The following is a 15,418-nucleotide window of genomic DNA, read 5'->3' on the forward strand; positions in this document are numbered from 1 at the left end:
AGAAAGGGAAAAAGGCAGCAACTTTTTCTTTATATAGCCCAAGTTTTCATATACACAGGCATAAATAAAACATGATATTAAATTTAACCTTAATTCAGAAGGTAATTAATCCCAATCTTGTGGTTCAGGAGCTGGTTTTGTTACTCTCTGGCTCTGAACACACCTGATAGCATCAGGTCTGACCTCATTTGGGGACCCAATCACTCTGGTGCCACCCCTCAGCACGTATCATGAAGGAAATAACACATCTGTCCAACCCCCCCGTGCCCCAGCAGTATCAGCCCTGAGCACAGGGCTCATGTTCCAGAGCATATCCACCCAGCCAAGCTGTGCTCAGCTCTGTGCACGATAAGCTCTGCAGGGGCTACACCCCAAATGTGCAGAGCAGAGCAGCGTGTGAGGACAGAGCTTGTGTCAGAAAGCCCATTAATGATTCCTGGAAAACTGAAGAATAGGAAGGAAAGGCCTTCCAGTTCTTCTAAGGGACAAAGATGGGATGGGAATGAATGCTCAGCACATGCAACAACTCAGTTTCAATATTCAAGCTGGAATTTTCAGACAAGTTCAGGTGCACTCAGCATGTAAACTGAAAAACCGATTGAAAAATAGGAAGCTGACATGGGATAAGACAACTGAGCAGTTCAGTGGGACTTAGCTGAGGCTGACAGGCAGTGGACAGGTCAACCACAAATGACAAAAATTTCCAAAGACACACACACACACACACAATTTTTAAATAAAGATCATATAATTTTGAGAATTCTAAAATTTCCAATTTTAAAAATTTTGTGGTTTTAAATTTTAATTTTAAAAGGTGTTCAGCTGATCTGCAGACAGTGGAAGCAGGAAAAGATGAGAGTGAGTTAAGTAATGCCAGAGGAACTTAGATTCTTCAACATATGATGCAGCAGAGCAGCCATTAACATATACACAGAGTACATGTACACATAGATTTAGAGTGAAGATGAAAAAACGAAAGAATATAATGAGTTGTGTATGCCCAGGATAAACAAAAATTAAGTGCTCCTCAGATTACTTTCCTATGATGGCATTTTACATACACTGAGTACAAGATTGATTCCATATGGGAACAAAAAAATCTTAACACTAAAAATATGTGAAAGCTTAAGTTCAAAGGAAATCCTTTTGTTTTATTACAAGAAGCCCAAATTTCTTATTAATTTCTTAAGTATGACCTTAATTTTGACTTAAACAAAAAAAACCAAAAAAAAAAAAAAAAAAAAAAAAAAAAAAAAAAAAAAAAGTTTTTTTGAAAATAGCAGCTGGTGCAGTACAGTAAGAGCAGATTCAAGAAAGAAACAACCAGTTTCAAGCAGTCTCAGGACACTTCCTCCAACATGGGATTTTTTAATCTTTTTATTTTTCAGATAGGGATGGGTAGCCTGTATTGCTTAGTAGTGGTGACAACTAGCAGATTCACTTATATAAATAAATCCCTTCTCCAAAAATGAGAGACTCATGTAGATAAATCCAAAGGGTTGTGACTTACAAAGGCCAGAAATCTCAAATCTGCTGTAACACATACTTCTTTCTGGCCAGGTGTGTTTTTTATCCACCACTGCTCTATGCACTACAGCAATCTTCACCCACCCATGTGAGCTCTCATATGGTGAAGAATTTTTCTAAAAATCAATTCTGCACAAATGGATTCAATAATTGAGGAGTTGAGCCATCACTCTGACCCACTTTTACTCTCTTTTCTTCCACTGTGCAGTGCTAAAACCTGCCATTTCTAAACATACTGATGACCTCTTAGGAGGTAGAAATTACGCTTTCAGATAAAGACATATTTAAGTCAGCAAAAAGGTGACCCAAGTGACATTTCAGGAGAAGGTCTCAGCCTAAATAAAAATTCAGGGAGACACAGCAACCAAGTTAGCTTCAGACCACTATGCCTGGAAAAGATGCCCGTTTGTAAAAATGTTTCCATAATCAAGATAACTGTTAAATTGGGGAGAAATTTAATTGAGGTTTTCAACACATATCTCTTTCTATCAAAAATAACCTCTGACCACTGTTAACCACGTGATTCAGGAGAATGAAGTTTCCCAAAGGAGCTGTTTTAACCTGCATTACCTGTGTGATGAACCAGGCAAGTGGACAGATCCAGGTTAATAACAACCCCAGAACCAAGCAGTGCCCCCCACCCATCATTATTAACCCAATTATGTGACCCATTTCATATGCAGCCCCACAAACTGGTTTGATAGGATAAATTAGAGGGTACCAGAGGCATAAGCAATTTGGTGGACAGGAACTGGCACAGCCAGCTGAGAGATTCACTGCATGTGTAACTAACACCTGTCTAAGGCTCTGCTGTGACATCACCTTTGCTATGATGGAAATCCCAAATGCCTTTTTGGACAACTGTTTTTAAGGCTAGCTCTGAAAGAGCTTTGCAGCAGGACAAACACCATAAGGTACTATAAGCCAGAGCTTCATCACCTGCATAAATAAATAAACTTAATAGAAATTACTTCTAAAAGACAGAAAATCAAGCAGTGTGTCCAAGTTGCTGATGTAGCCAAGAGGCCCTGAAAGCAGACTGATTCACTGTTGTTTGCCACATACTGTTCATGTATTTAATCCCATACTTCAGGGCTTTTGCTGATTGCTTTAGAAGCCAAAGGCTGCCTTTTCCCAGGTAACCATGCAGCTTCTTCCCCTCCTGTTTCTGCTGAAGCCTTAAGAATTGTGAAAGCTTGGCAAGGATTTTCCTTTGCCCTTGTTTGCAGGATGGGATAAGAGCCACTTCCTGGACTTGCTCTGAATTTTAATGTTTTCTTTTACTATAAAAAGTAAGATACTGGTGTTTGTGATACATCCAGTGATTAAACATTCAGAAACATCTACAAGACTTGTCATTAATCAAGAAAACCTGACAAACAGGGAAGGGTGAAGAGCCAGAGATGTGATTTGGAGAGAAGACCACAAAGCATTCATAGAGGTTTTCATGTATAGAGGTACAAAGAGGAAAGAAATTAATTATTTTCCACCTCCACATGATCCAAGAATAGACTCAGACTACGTGGGCTATTCAGCTTTGTCATCAGGAAAAGTTTCCAACACAAGGACAGTGTTGGAAGAAGTTGCCAGAAAAATAATGAAAGACTGGTTTAAACACACACCTGTCAGACAGGACTAATGCATAATTGAATTCACTTCAGATCAGATGATTTGGTGAAGTCTCAGCTTCTATAATTATTACAATTAGCACTGGGACTGATTCCTTTAGCACAGGTCCTTTGTTTGTCAGTGGAGTCACAGAAAGTGATATACCAAAGCATAAACTGAAAACCTGCTTAAACACATTCAAAGTAGAAAGATTCCATGGCAATCACAGAAAACAAAAGAAAAAAAAAAAAAAAAAAAAAAAAAAGGAAAGTAAGAAAAAATAAACCACACCAAAACCTAACCAAAACTGGCTAGAAGAAAAATCTGGAAGACTTTAGTAGAACTTCCCACTTGGAACAGGATTAACTTAAGAGTTACATAGAGGCTGCCAGAGCCTTGTAGAATTGAGGTTTGAAAATCTAAATGCAGAGCTGCTGCAGAAACTCATCCCCAACTCTGATGAGGAATAATATCTTCCATAAGAATTTTACTTGTGCAGGACCAGGAGTTGAACTCAATGATCCTTGTGAATCCTTTCTATCTTGGGACATTTCTATGATTTTATGACACAACACCCACCCAGCCTCCCTTCTCTGGTTGCTCCCAGAGGGGAGCACACCAGCATGAAAATCCCTTGGGAACATCCCTAAGGAAGAAACAAGTAACTTCTTCCTCTCAAAGAAAGGAACAGGATGGAGTCTTGCTCCCTCTGCTTGCATCTCCTCTGGCAGCATGTAAGAAGCTGAGAAGAAAAAAAGTCCTACCTACAAATGTCAACAGAAGACATTTTCTTGCTATCAGCAAGAAAAGTCAAAGGAAAGGATCTCCAAACAAAGCTAAAATGGAAAGCCCAGTCCATGTGTTGGTTTATGGAGGATGAAGGATGGCTTACACAGAGGAGGAGAGCATGGGGAATTCTTAATTCCCAGGGTTCATTTCTATTTTATCTTTATGTCTAGATAAATGGGTTGCTCACAAGGACCTTTTGCTGAACAAAAGACTCAGGACACCTGGAGAAAATGTTTCTGCTTTTGCTGACCTGGCTCACAGCACTACAAACCCAGAAGCCAAACTCCAATAGGGAGCAGGTCTCTGTACACCAAATTCTCCTGATGTATCTGACTGCACACTAATTCAAGTCTGTAAAACATTCTTGAGTTTGAAAGGCTGTTCTTTTAACACAGAGTTTGGAGCAGGCAGATAGTGAATAAGCCAAGCAGTATCTTTTTGTTTGAAAAGCAAGCTGAAAAAATTACCAATGTTTTTGAAAACTAAAGAATGGTGAGTGAAAGCTGGCACTCCCTTCAGCATGTACAATGCTGCATAGCAGGGCAAGTCATTTATTAACCAGAGGGTGTTTAAAGTCTCTAAAAGTGATTGGTCAGCTCCTATCTGTTAAGAAATTGAAGCAGGGTATCCCTAAGGGTGTGGTTTCACAACATTTCAGGCTCAATTAAGAACTTGCTGCTACCTTAGAGATTCATCCATCCCTCCCTCTCTGCCTGGCTCTGTGTTCCTGCTGGGCTACCCTCAAAGAGCTCAAACAAATGAAATGTTATTTCTCAAGAGCATGAAGACTTGAACTAATGCAGAACATCTCAGGCAGGGGAGACTGATTTCCAGTGTGCAATCTCGTCCACGTCAAGGACAGGACACTTATCATCTTCCCATTTTATGAAAGTTTGGTGAAACCTGTACCAAATCACCAATGCATTTTCAGCAGGGCTTAGAAAAACTTACTGGACTGAGGGCTAAATAATAACAACAATAACAACAACAATAATAATAAATAAATAAAATATTTTTTTTAAAGGACAAATACATGTTACATGCAGGATGCCCAAATAAGAGCATTTGCTCCATGAGTCCTGAAGGAACCAGCCCACCACAACCCCAAAGGCAGAGGCAGGCAGGTTCCTCCCTGGCCTGAAGGCTCACCTGGCCAAGGTGGCAACAGCCAGAGCCAAAGGCTTGCAGCAGGGAAGAAGACTGACTGCAGATAGGGTGGGGAGGAGGAAAGGGTCAGGTTTCTCTCCTTTGATGACACTGAGCTAGATCAGTTCAGCTGCAACATGTAATTTCATCCTCAAATATCAAAATGCTAAGCACACATAAAAAAAAAAGAATGTGGGGAAAGAAGTGAGGAGACATTCCAATAAAAACCACTGGTTTAAAGCAGAATGCTTATTAGTAAATGTTCTAAATGTCTTTTTTTTTTTTTTAAATTAAGATATGTCAGGGTCACAAAAGTTGGTAGTTAATAATAATCCCACAATTATTTCAGACCTGCTGACTGAATTTCAAAGCACAGTACAAAGAAATCCTGAGTCAAATACAGACAGGGAACTCTCCAATTAAAAGCAGTCCCTATTCCCAGTGCAGACAGGGATACTTAATGGAACTCAGCTCGTGTGGCTCCAATCACGTTTGTAACCTTCAGAGAAAGCTCAGCACTTCCCCCACCAGCACTCAGCTGGGCTGGAGCCAAAATAAATTTGGCAATAAAGCACAAATGCCCTGACTTGGAACTGGATATGGCCAAACTGTTTGTCCTTGTGGGGGGAAAGGAGTTTGAGACACAACCCAGCAGCAAGATTGTTCCTTGAATTAGGACTCCCAGGGTGCCACCAAGGAACCCCAGTGAAACAGGGAACAAGAAAGGGACCAACTTTGGCTCCTGTATCAGGCTCTGGGTTCCCAACCACCACTTGTAGTGGTTACACACTTCCATGGCAGCACACTGAGTGAAAAACAATCTGTTAAAGCAGAAGTGACTTAGAAAGGGTCTAAGGAGACAAACCTGGCAGGGTTTCAGGTCACAAAAAGTTAAAATTACACTCTGACAGAAAGCCAAGTCAAGACTCCAAAGTCTGTCACTTCTTTGTGAGCTCTCACTTACTCTGTGCTGTGAAGGACTTGATAACAGCTAAGCCTGGAAATATGTTTCTCACTTCAGTTACTTGAACAATATACTAAAAAAAAAATATTAAAAACCAGATTCATTCTCTAAAAGCCAGGAAGATAATTACTGAGCTGTAATACAGGGCCATGCAGTTAATCTTACACAGATGATGGGAGGGTGACCTAACTATGACCACAGAATGATTCCTGGCAGCATAATCTGCATGTGATCAAACAAACAACAGGTTCATAGGATCAAATTTGTACAATTCATTGCTAAATAAGCACCATCTCAAGTCTCAAGTTCACTTTATGCTTTATTTCACCAAGAGAAAAGAATTCCATGTTCATCACATGCCCTCTAGAAATGACAGGGGTATACAGGCACTTTGAGTCAAACTGGCCACAAATGGTGCCCATGTAACTCCTGGGCTTTACAGCCATTTACGAGAAGTGGTTTGGGTAATTTTTAGTCACTAAAGGGAAAAATAAAAAAAAAAAAAGCAATTACACTGGCTGTTCAATTTCAGGACAGCACACCTGAGACATTCAGTACACACCATCTCAGCTTTGTATTGAACTGTGTATGTACCTGTGTTATAACCCCAGGAGAATCCTAAATTAAGCACAATCCAACCAAGCATCTGCAAGGCCAAGTCTACAAGACATTCCCCCCATCTTTTATCACACGTCACAGAGCTCTTTCTTGAACAGAACAGGCTCCATTGATAGCCAAACCACCCCTTTTCCAAGCACTTCAACCCTGGGAAGAGATGATGGGACTACATTCATGCTTTCCCTTGTCCATGGCACACAACCCACTTAGATCAGGAGGACTGGGGAGAGAGGAAGAGCAGAGAGAGCAGGACTGACTGATGCAGTTGTCATAACAATTACTAACAAATATTTAGTTTGCAGTAAAGTGCAAATTCTTGTAAGCACAGGTGTCACTGAAACCATTCTCCCCAAGACAGTTATCAGATCTTTCTTATGTTAGGACATTTCCAAAACATTCTCTTTTTGAGATACCAAGATCCATAACAAGGACTGAATACAGATGTCATCTTTAAAACAACTTTACCAGAAGTAACACCCAAAGGCACAGAAGCCCTCGCCACTGATCAGTTGTCATTCATTCTGGCATCTGAAGAACATTTACTTTCTACCAAATACAAACCCCAGCTGAAAGAATTTCTGGCACAGAAGTCACTGTGTCAATACATATCTAGGAACTGTTATTTTACTCAATAAATAGGATATCGTCAAAGAAGGATTACCAATTATTTATTTCTAAAAAGAAACCACTTAACCAACTTAGAAGCAAACCCAAACCCACACATTTCAAACAAAAAAAGCAACAATATTTACTGGAAATACCACTCTGCCAGATTTTTGTAGTCTTTTAGTGGGAAGAAGGAAAGAAGAGAGACAATACAACAGGCCAATTATCCTGTCATTTTCCCATTCTTTCATGTAGATTTGTCAAGTGGTGTACACAGGTTAAATGCAAAATGATTTTCCAACTTACTTTTCTGGCACAAAGAAGGGTTTGCCTGTCTGAAAGCTCATCTTGCCCATTACTCATTAGTTTAGTTTTATTTTCTATTATCTGCTAAAATCATTATGGCTGGTTGCATTGACAACACCAGTAACTCAATTTAAGATAACACTCAATAGGCTGAAGCTTCCAGATATAAGACAATTACAGTAATGCAATTTTGTTAATAGAAACACACAGTCACTAGTTCATATATATAGAGAAAAACCTTTATTTCAAATGATCATTTAACACAGATTGTAAATCAAAACAAACCTTAAGAGTGACTTACCAGGAAGCCTGTTCATGTTGACTCCTTGAGCAGAAAGTCCTATTCCCATGTACCTTCAAAAAAACCAAACAAAATATTAGTCAAGCAAAAGAGTGGTCATGGTACAAGAGTCCCTGCAACAAAAATATAGCACTAAAATAAACCAAACCCACACATAAATTATTTAAGAATGACAAAATTCCTAAAGATTTTCCATTACTCATATCTTTTATTGAATCCAAGATAAAATATCAGTCTCTTTTAATAACTGACAGCTTTCCAATGTACAACTACAGCTACTCCTTAGCTCTTAATTGGTAGGAAAAGGACTGGACAACAATCGGCAATTTACTTTCCAAGCTGGTATTTGTGAGGTATTTTTACTCATATATCAGAAAAAAACCTATTTATATAGGAGATTAACAAGACAGTAAAAATACACCTAAGTGCAGATACAGTATATGAGGACAGATGTCTGTCCAGTCTGATGTACTGTCTCCAAAAATAGCTGATAGTGGATGCAGAGGACAGAAGACACAGTTGAACTTTCCAAGAACACTCTTCCATTGTTCAGCATATATTTTACACAATCTCACTTTTTGAATCTTTGTAAGCCCTTTGAAAAGGCAACATCCTGCAGCTCCCCATTCAATTCCTGCCCAAACAATTTTTTCTTCATACTTGCATTTTTAAAATTGGAAGAGAGAGGAAAAGCATTTCCCTGATAACTTTCCTAAGGGTTTTGAAGTCCTGATTCATGCCACACCCCCTAAAGGTCTCCTCTCAAGGCTGGTTAATCACAGTCTGCTCAGCTGCTCTTATGGAAGCTCATCTCTCCCTCTGCTCCTGCTACACTTCCAGTTCTGTAACTTCTTTGAGAAGCAGGGAATAACCAGAGCCACCAGCATCACACAACACAAGGTGATTATTACAGATAACAGCATACCAATGTTCTCTGTTTTGGTTTCTATTCCTCCCCCTCCTGATCTCTTATTCCATTTATGTTTTGACTTCAAATGAGAACTAAACTCACTTTCCATGGAAGTGGGACACAGCTTGACCCTGCACTCTAAAACCATTTTTAAGGTTAGAAGTCTGTTCTTTCAATTTTTCTCATTGAATAAAATTTAAACTTTTGGGGTGTGTATCCCCTATTGCCTCTCATCCCTGTGTCTAATTTTGTCAGCTGTCTGATCTGCCAATAAAAAAATGTCTCTGTACCATCACAAAGTATTTACCCTTCTGATTTTATTAGCTATTCTTAAACAAACTTCTTCAATTTACAAGGTTTTATTTTCTGGCTTTTTTGTTGTTGGGTTGTGGGGATTTTGGGTGAATATTGAAGTGGCAGGGTCTGGGGGCCTTTTCTAGCACTTCTCAAAGGATACCAAACATGAGTGATTATGGTCAGTGCTGCAGAGCAACTTCTAAACACCCCTTTGCTGTAAACATTTTCTGCACTGCTCAGAGCACGAGTCAGAAGTTACATCCTCATGAGCTCCCTGACTCATGAGAGCCTCTCCAAAGCAGGCATTTATGGCATCTAAAAATTCAGCCTCCCAGAGTCATCTGACATACATGCATCTGTAATAAACTGAATTTGGAGATATTTTTACAGCCTTCCAGGCACAATATGGAAGACATTCCCCTGTATCTCCTGGGACTACTCCAGCTCTTCCCTGCCACCTAAGCCTAGTGCACTGGCAGATAAGAGTTCTTGTTCAATTTCTGTATTTCTACTGAGTCTTCTGTTCTACAGAGATTTCCTTACTACATGGTGGGTTTTGCCATGTGTTTTTTTCCAGCTACGTGTGCAAGCAGCCAGGATCCCAGTCCACAGCTACAAATGCACTCAGCTCTGTGAGAGCAGTGACAAGTGCCACCTCTGCCAACTGCTCAAGCCTGAGGGGAGCTGTGATTCAAAGTACCCAGTTGCTAAACCTGAAGCAGCAACACCAGAGAGCTCATCCTGAGCTGGGAGGTCTGAAACACTTAGCAAAGACCTGTCCAGGAGCAGACCATCCTGCTTCTCTGGCAGAACCATCCCCACCAACTTCACCAGGTCACATCACCAAGCTCCAGACCTCCCGAATTTGTTGGCTGTGAGAAATTTCGTTCAAAGAGCAGGATGTGCTTCTTGGCATAGGAACATTTCTCATGTCCTGATCTATTTGGCTCAGCTGGAGGTAAAACACTGTAGAACTGTGGCCACTTTGTCATGTGGTGGTGTCAGATTCCTTCCTTTCACTATCACACAGCATAACTCTTCTGGCACAGGGCCACAGGCCAACTCCATCCCTCCTTACTGCCTGAGGGTGCTTGTCTGCCCCTCTGCCTCGACATCTGCTGCTGCTGCCATGACCAGGCCTAGAACTGAGCAGAGGGGACAGCTCTGCACACAGCCTTGGCACAGTTCCTCTGCAATCCCAGCTGCAGCACTGCCACGGGTGCCCTTTGTCCCCACCCCTTGCTGGGTCTCTGCACTCTATTGCACCATAAGGGTGGCAACACCAAGCAAAACACTGGAAATCAGAGGAAATAACCTAATTGTCAAACTCAGATAAAATAGGTCATCACCCACTTTGGCTTATCCTGCTTAACTTCATTATTTTTATGCAGATTCACCCCCCTCTTTTGTGTACAGCAGCAAATCTGATGCACATAACCAAAGACAAAACTTATACAATAGTATCTTTCCATTTTCAGACAACATAGCTTTAAATTGAGACTGGAAGCTTGTCTTTTTATAAAAAGCAAGGACTACAACTCCACACATTCTAAATTTAAGATTACACTTTAATCTAGATACACAACACCATGGAAATATGTTGCTAAAAAAAAAAGGAACATGACCACAAACCTTCCCGGTTCACAGTTTTTTGCTCTTCAACTTCTGCTCCCATTTAAAGCTCAACACAAACTTTAAAAATAAGACCATAATGGCTGCAGAACTATAGACAGAATTTGCAGACAACCTAAAATAAAACCAGACTCCCTCACCATGCTGAGTTTCAACTCCACAGCCCACAGTTTATATTCAGAACTTCAAATTGTCACAGACTTGACTGCTGGGTTTTGTTTTAGAAAGTGCTACTTTGCTTTTCCCATCTACAATCAATTTATGTAATTACACCCAGAAGTAATGGATGAAACAAGCTTTCTGATCAATAAAGCCTCAGAGAAAAAAAAAAAATCACCCTACTCTCTTGAAAATTGGGAGAGGAAAAAAAATTAATCTTCAACTCTACCACCCCCAAAAGCACCAGATGCTTTCTGAATTTCTTGGTGCAGAACAGCTTTTCATTTCCTCGATTACAAATGTTCCAAATCAGTTTTGTGTATGCAATAAATGCAATACTAGTTAAACAATATTTGTGGACATCATCAAGAGCAAACTACTGCCTGTTTGTTTGTTTGTTTGTTTGTTTTTGGTTTTGGTCCCTTAACTGGAGGTCTTTTTTGACAGATTCAAAGAGCCTCTTAAAAAAAAAAAAGATGCACAGGAATGTCAGCACCCAGTCTCAAACAAGAGAAAAACATAATTTTGTGGGTACTGATACACTGATTTCCATTATCCATCACAGGTAAGACACAAAACTAAGCAGAAGTGACCTCCTAAAACCATCTTCACAGCAGTCAACATTGAATACTTGGAACTGCCCCCACACCTAATCTGAAGCATCAAAAATGCTGCATCAGTAGACCAATTCCAAATAGAGCAGACTGTCAAAAATAAACACAGACACATGCTGGTGATTCAGTCAGAAGAGCCTTGTTTCCACTCACCAGCAGCCTCGGCAGTTACCATAGCACCAAATTTTTCCAGACTCCTACTTCACCTCAGCCCTGCCCAGTCCTGGTTGCTTCAGAAAATGTGACTGAATCAGCCACGTTTGCCACCAGCCACATCCTCAGCTCTGCCTGTTTCACCCACACCCTGGAAGAATGAAGGGCCTTGGTAAAAAGCTCTCATGTCAAAAGATGCTGGTTCCACACACACCCAGCAGTATTCCCAGGATTCCTCCCTCTAGGTTTTACAGCACTATGACTGTGCTAAGATTAAGCTCAAAGACACAAAGCTTTTTGGGTCCCTTCCCAGTTCCAAGTACTTCAGCAGTAAATACCAACATGTTGCTGCTCCAGCACAGTGACATCTAAACAACACAGCATTCACTTCTGCCTCCTAACACAACTTGGGTGGTGGACTCTGCAGTGCAGATGTTTTCAATGCTGCATTTTAAATCCGTATATTTAAAAAAAAAAAAAAGTAATTTTTTTTCTGTCAATTAAAGACTTTCCCTTGGAAAAGAGATGGAAAACCAAAATCATGACTGCACTTCTGAATTAAAATTTAACTCTTAAAGATACAAAACATCTCAAATGCACTGACTCAGTCAGGAAGAATGATATATTGTCACTGGGCAGAAATTATCTGAAAAACAATGAGAAAAGTTATTTCACAGGAGTGACAACATGTGACTGACCTAAACTGACACAGAGATCTCTTAATGAGGCTGTTCTAAGCATTACAGAATCATAGAACTAGAGGAGACACTGATGGATGTGTTTAGTTTGTCCCTGAAGGGGAATCCACCCATATGAGAAGCAATTCTTTGAGTCAAAAGATGTTTCTCCAGAACAAACATGACACCCAGAGAACCTGCCAATAAGTCAACGTAAGAAAAAATTTTTGTGTAGTCTGAAGCTACTTTGTATGAGCAAACCCACAAAAATCCTTGTGAACCCAGCAGAAAAACTTCAGAACAGACCTGCCCTTTGACAGCAAGTGGCTAATGCTGAAATTCCAGGATTTCCATCTATTTGTCTTTTCCAGGACTGAAGAAGTCACTGAGAAGAACAGAGGAGAACACAGGAACAGAACTCATGTACACATGCACTACTTTCTTCAATTTCAAGAATCCCTGGAGCAAAAAACATCTCCATGGAAAGCACCCAGCACTTGGGAAGCACTGCTATGTGCAAAATAAAGGCAGGGCAGGAGGGAAAAGGCAATTAGCCCATGCTCCTCACTAGGACAAGCAGTATACTTTAAACCAAAGGAGGTATTTCTTTACCTAAAATGCTGCAAGACTTTCTCCAATAAACTTGAATTGAGTACTCATCTCTAACACTAGCTGACACTTAGCAAGGCAGATTTATTAAGGCTCTGCAAGGAGAAGAAAGACAGTATAAATAATAAATAATAGAGGTTTCCCCTGTATTTACTGTTTAACCTGTTGAAAGGTACCAAGTCAGGATGGTAAAACAATCCCTGCCACTCTTCTTTCAAGTGGCTGTGAGGTTCACCCAGCTGGCAGACAAAATTCAACCCATCTGAAAGCTGGGGAAACAAAGGGGAAAAAATACATTGGTTTAGCATTGGCTGGGTAACAGCCACAGGCCCAGGACTCTGCCTTCCTGAGCCAGTCCCACCCTGGTACAGTACAGGAGGCTGGAATGAGACTGCCAGGGATGCCAGCTGACATTGAGATTCAGACATGAAAGAGTTAAGACCAGAGAGGTTAAATAATTTGTTTTGAAGGCCATGACTTCCAGTAAAGCAGTCATTCCCTGCTCAGTTGTGAACCAACATGAACACGACACGCGGTAGAAATTCCTGGGATTGGCATTTTATTACGTGGCTCAGCCAAAGCCAAGCAACCCCACTGAGCCACGAGTTAAACAAGGGATGTTCCACTCTTCCAGAGGTTTGTGATTCAAAGGCTTCCTGTATCCTGCAGTTTTTTCTAATAACCACACTTATGTGGTAGGAATCCTGTCTTCCCAGCTGTCGTGCTCCCCACTCTTACACCATGCACAGTTAAATCTAAAATAAACAAACTAAATTACTAAGTTAGAGGTGAATAATACACCACACTGGTGGCATTTCAGAGACTTCCACAGTCTCTTGTGCAAAGCTCTGAACTAGCATTCTTGTCTGAGGTGGGTCCTGACTTCATGCCAGGTTTAAAGAGTGGCTAGAAATGATAACTCTTATCAACTCACCACTTGAAACCACATCGTCGCAGTTTTGGTGGGGGAAGGGGAACATTGTTTTAAGGCAGTGAAAAAACAAGTTACATCTGTTTAGAAAAATTACCTAAGGCATGTAAAATACTGGATTCCAACAGTCTCTGATTCCTCAGTCCAACAACAAGTATTTTGGAACTACTTCATAATGGAATATAATCTCTAGAGTGGAAGTGGTTCTGGTTTTATTTGTGCATATTGTGCTGTTCTGTGATGGTGCTTCAGAAACAGCACTGATGGGCTCCAGGAAGAATCCCAATTCCCCAAGAAGAGGTCAGTACAGACAAATAATGCAAGGCTGAAAAGAAGGGGATAAAGGGAAGAAAATAAGATTTTATTAGCTCATTAAAAACAACTTCAAGTATCCTGAGGCAAGGAGGAGTCCATTGCACATCAGCCCTTGGAAAGGCAGAGAATCCTTAAAAGCTGAAGACCTTGGAAGGGAAGGTGAGTGAGCAGGACAAAACTGAGAGGCAGCAAACTGGTAACATTACACATCTTCTCAGGGTGGTTATGAGTAATTAGTGACAAAATGACAGAGGAAGAACGAAAAGCTATTTTTGACAGACCAAGGGATCGTATTCCCAGCTCCCTTCCAATTCTAGGATCACGTTCAACTGGTATCTGCCAGCTGTAAGCAGGGCCAAACCCATCCCTTGTCTGTGCTACCTTCAGGAAAGGAAGACTGATGATGTAGATTAACAGTGTTTGTAGGAACACTGAAAGATGGAAAAGACAGAGATGAAGACTTGACCTGAGCACCATTTAAGAAAGAAAAGGCACAATACAAGCACTACCAGGGTAAAATCACCACTAAAATCTGTAAAGAATAACCAGTTACTCCATCTGCATCACCACATGCAACAGAACCCCAAACTGTGTGGTCAAATGCAAATGTAGCTGAAGCATTCCCACCAATTTATTATTTTTTTCCACTCTTGGCAGCTGACTCGTTCTCCAAGTCAGCTGATATCCACCAAAGTTCACACACAAACCATCTCAGTAGCAAATGGTGCCTGGAGTCTGGGAACAGCACAAAGCATTACTGATACTCATTCTCTGATTATTTATTCTGGTTACACCCAACTGAATAAGTAGGATTTTTGTTCAGGTTGTCCTGCTGATTAACAAACCTCACTTCCAAATGCACTGTTCATAGTCACTGAAAATATACTAGGGAAGTTTAACAGGTTTCCACGACTGAATGGATTTAAGATTGTTTGATTGCCAGTCTAAGCAACAGAACTTTTTTTCTGCCATGAACAAAGCCCAGAAAACAGTAAAAAAAGATGCTAAGAGTTACCACAAATGTCTAACAAAAAGGGAGGAGGGAAGAGGGAAAGTCATTTAAAGACTGTTTCATTCTGGTGACTAATCTTGCATTTCAGTTCATCACAACAGACAGTCAGATTCAAAATGCACACGTTGAGCCCCTGTTTTTTCCTCTGAAAACCAGGGGGAACAATACAAATGCAACACCCAAATCAGAAGAAAACACTCCACCACCAGCTAGCTGTCTCTTGAGGGGTATTCTCACATCCTTA

General features: G+C 40.6%; 1 protein-coding gene across 2 annotated transcripts in view; it reads right to left on the reverse strand.

Moving 5' to 3' along the window:
- The window catches only part of RANBP10 (RAN binding protein 10), a 63,443-nt gene that overhangs the window by 39,766 nt on the left and 8,259 nt on the right, over positions 1-15,418 (reverse strand). For both annotated transcript variants that reach the window (XM_063410767.1, XM_063410765.1), the window contains exon 3: positions 7,866-7,918. In XM_063410767.1, coding sequence (XP_063266837.1) covers positions 7,866-7,918 — 53 coding nt within the window. The remainder of the gene's footprint in view (positions 1-7,865; positions 7,919-15,418) is intronic.

The sequence above is a fragment of the Prinia subflava genome, chromosome 13, assembly GCF_021018805.1.
Source record: "Prinia subflava isolate CZ2003 ecotype Zambia chromosome 13, Cam_Psub_1.2, whole genome shotgun sequence".
NCBI lineage: Eukaryota > Metazoa > Chordata > Aves > Passeriformes > Cisticolidae > Prinia > Prinia subflava.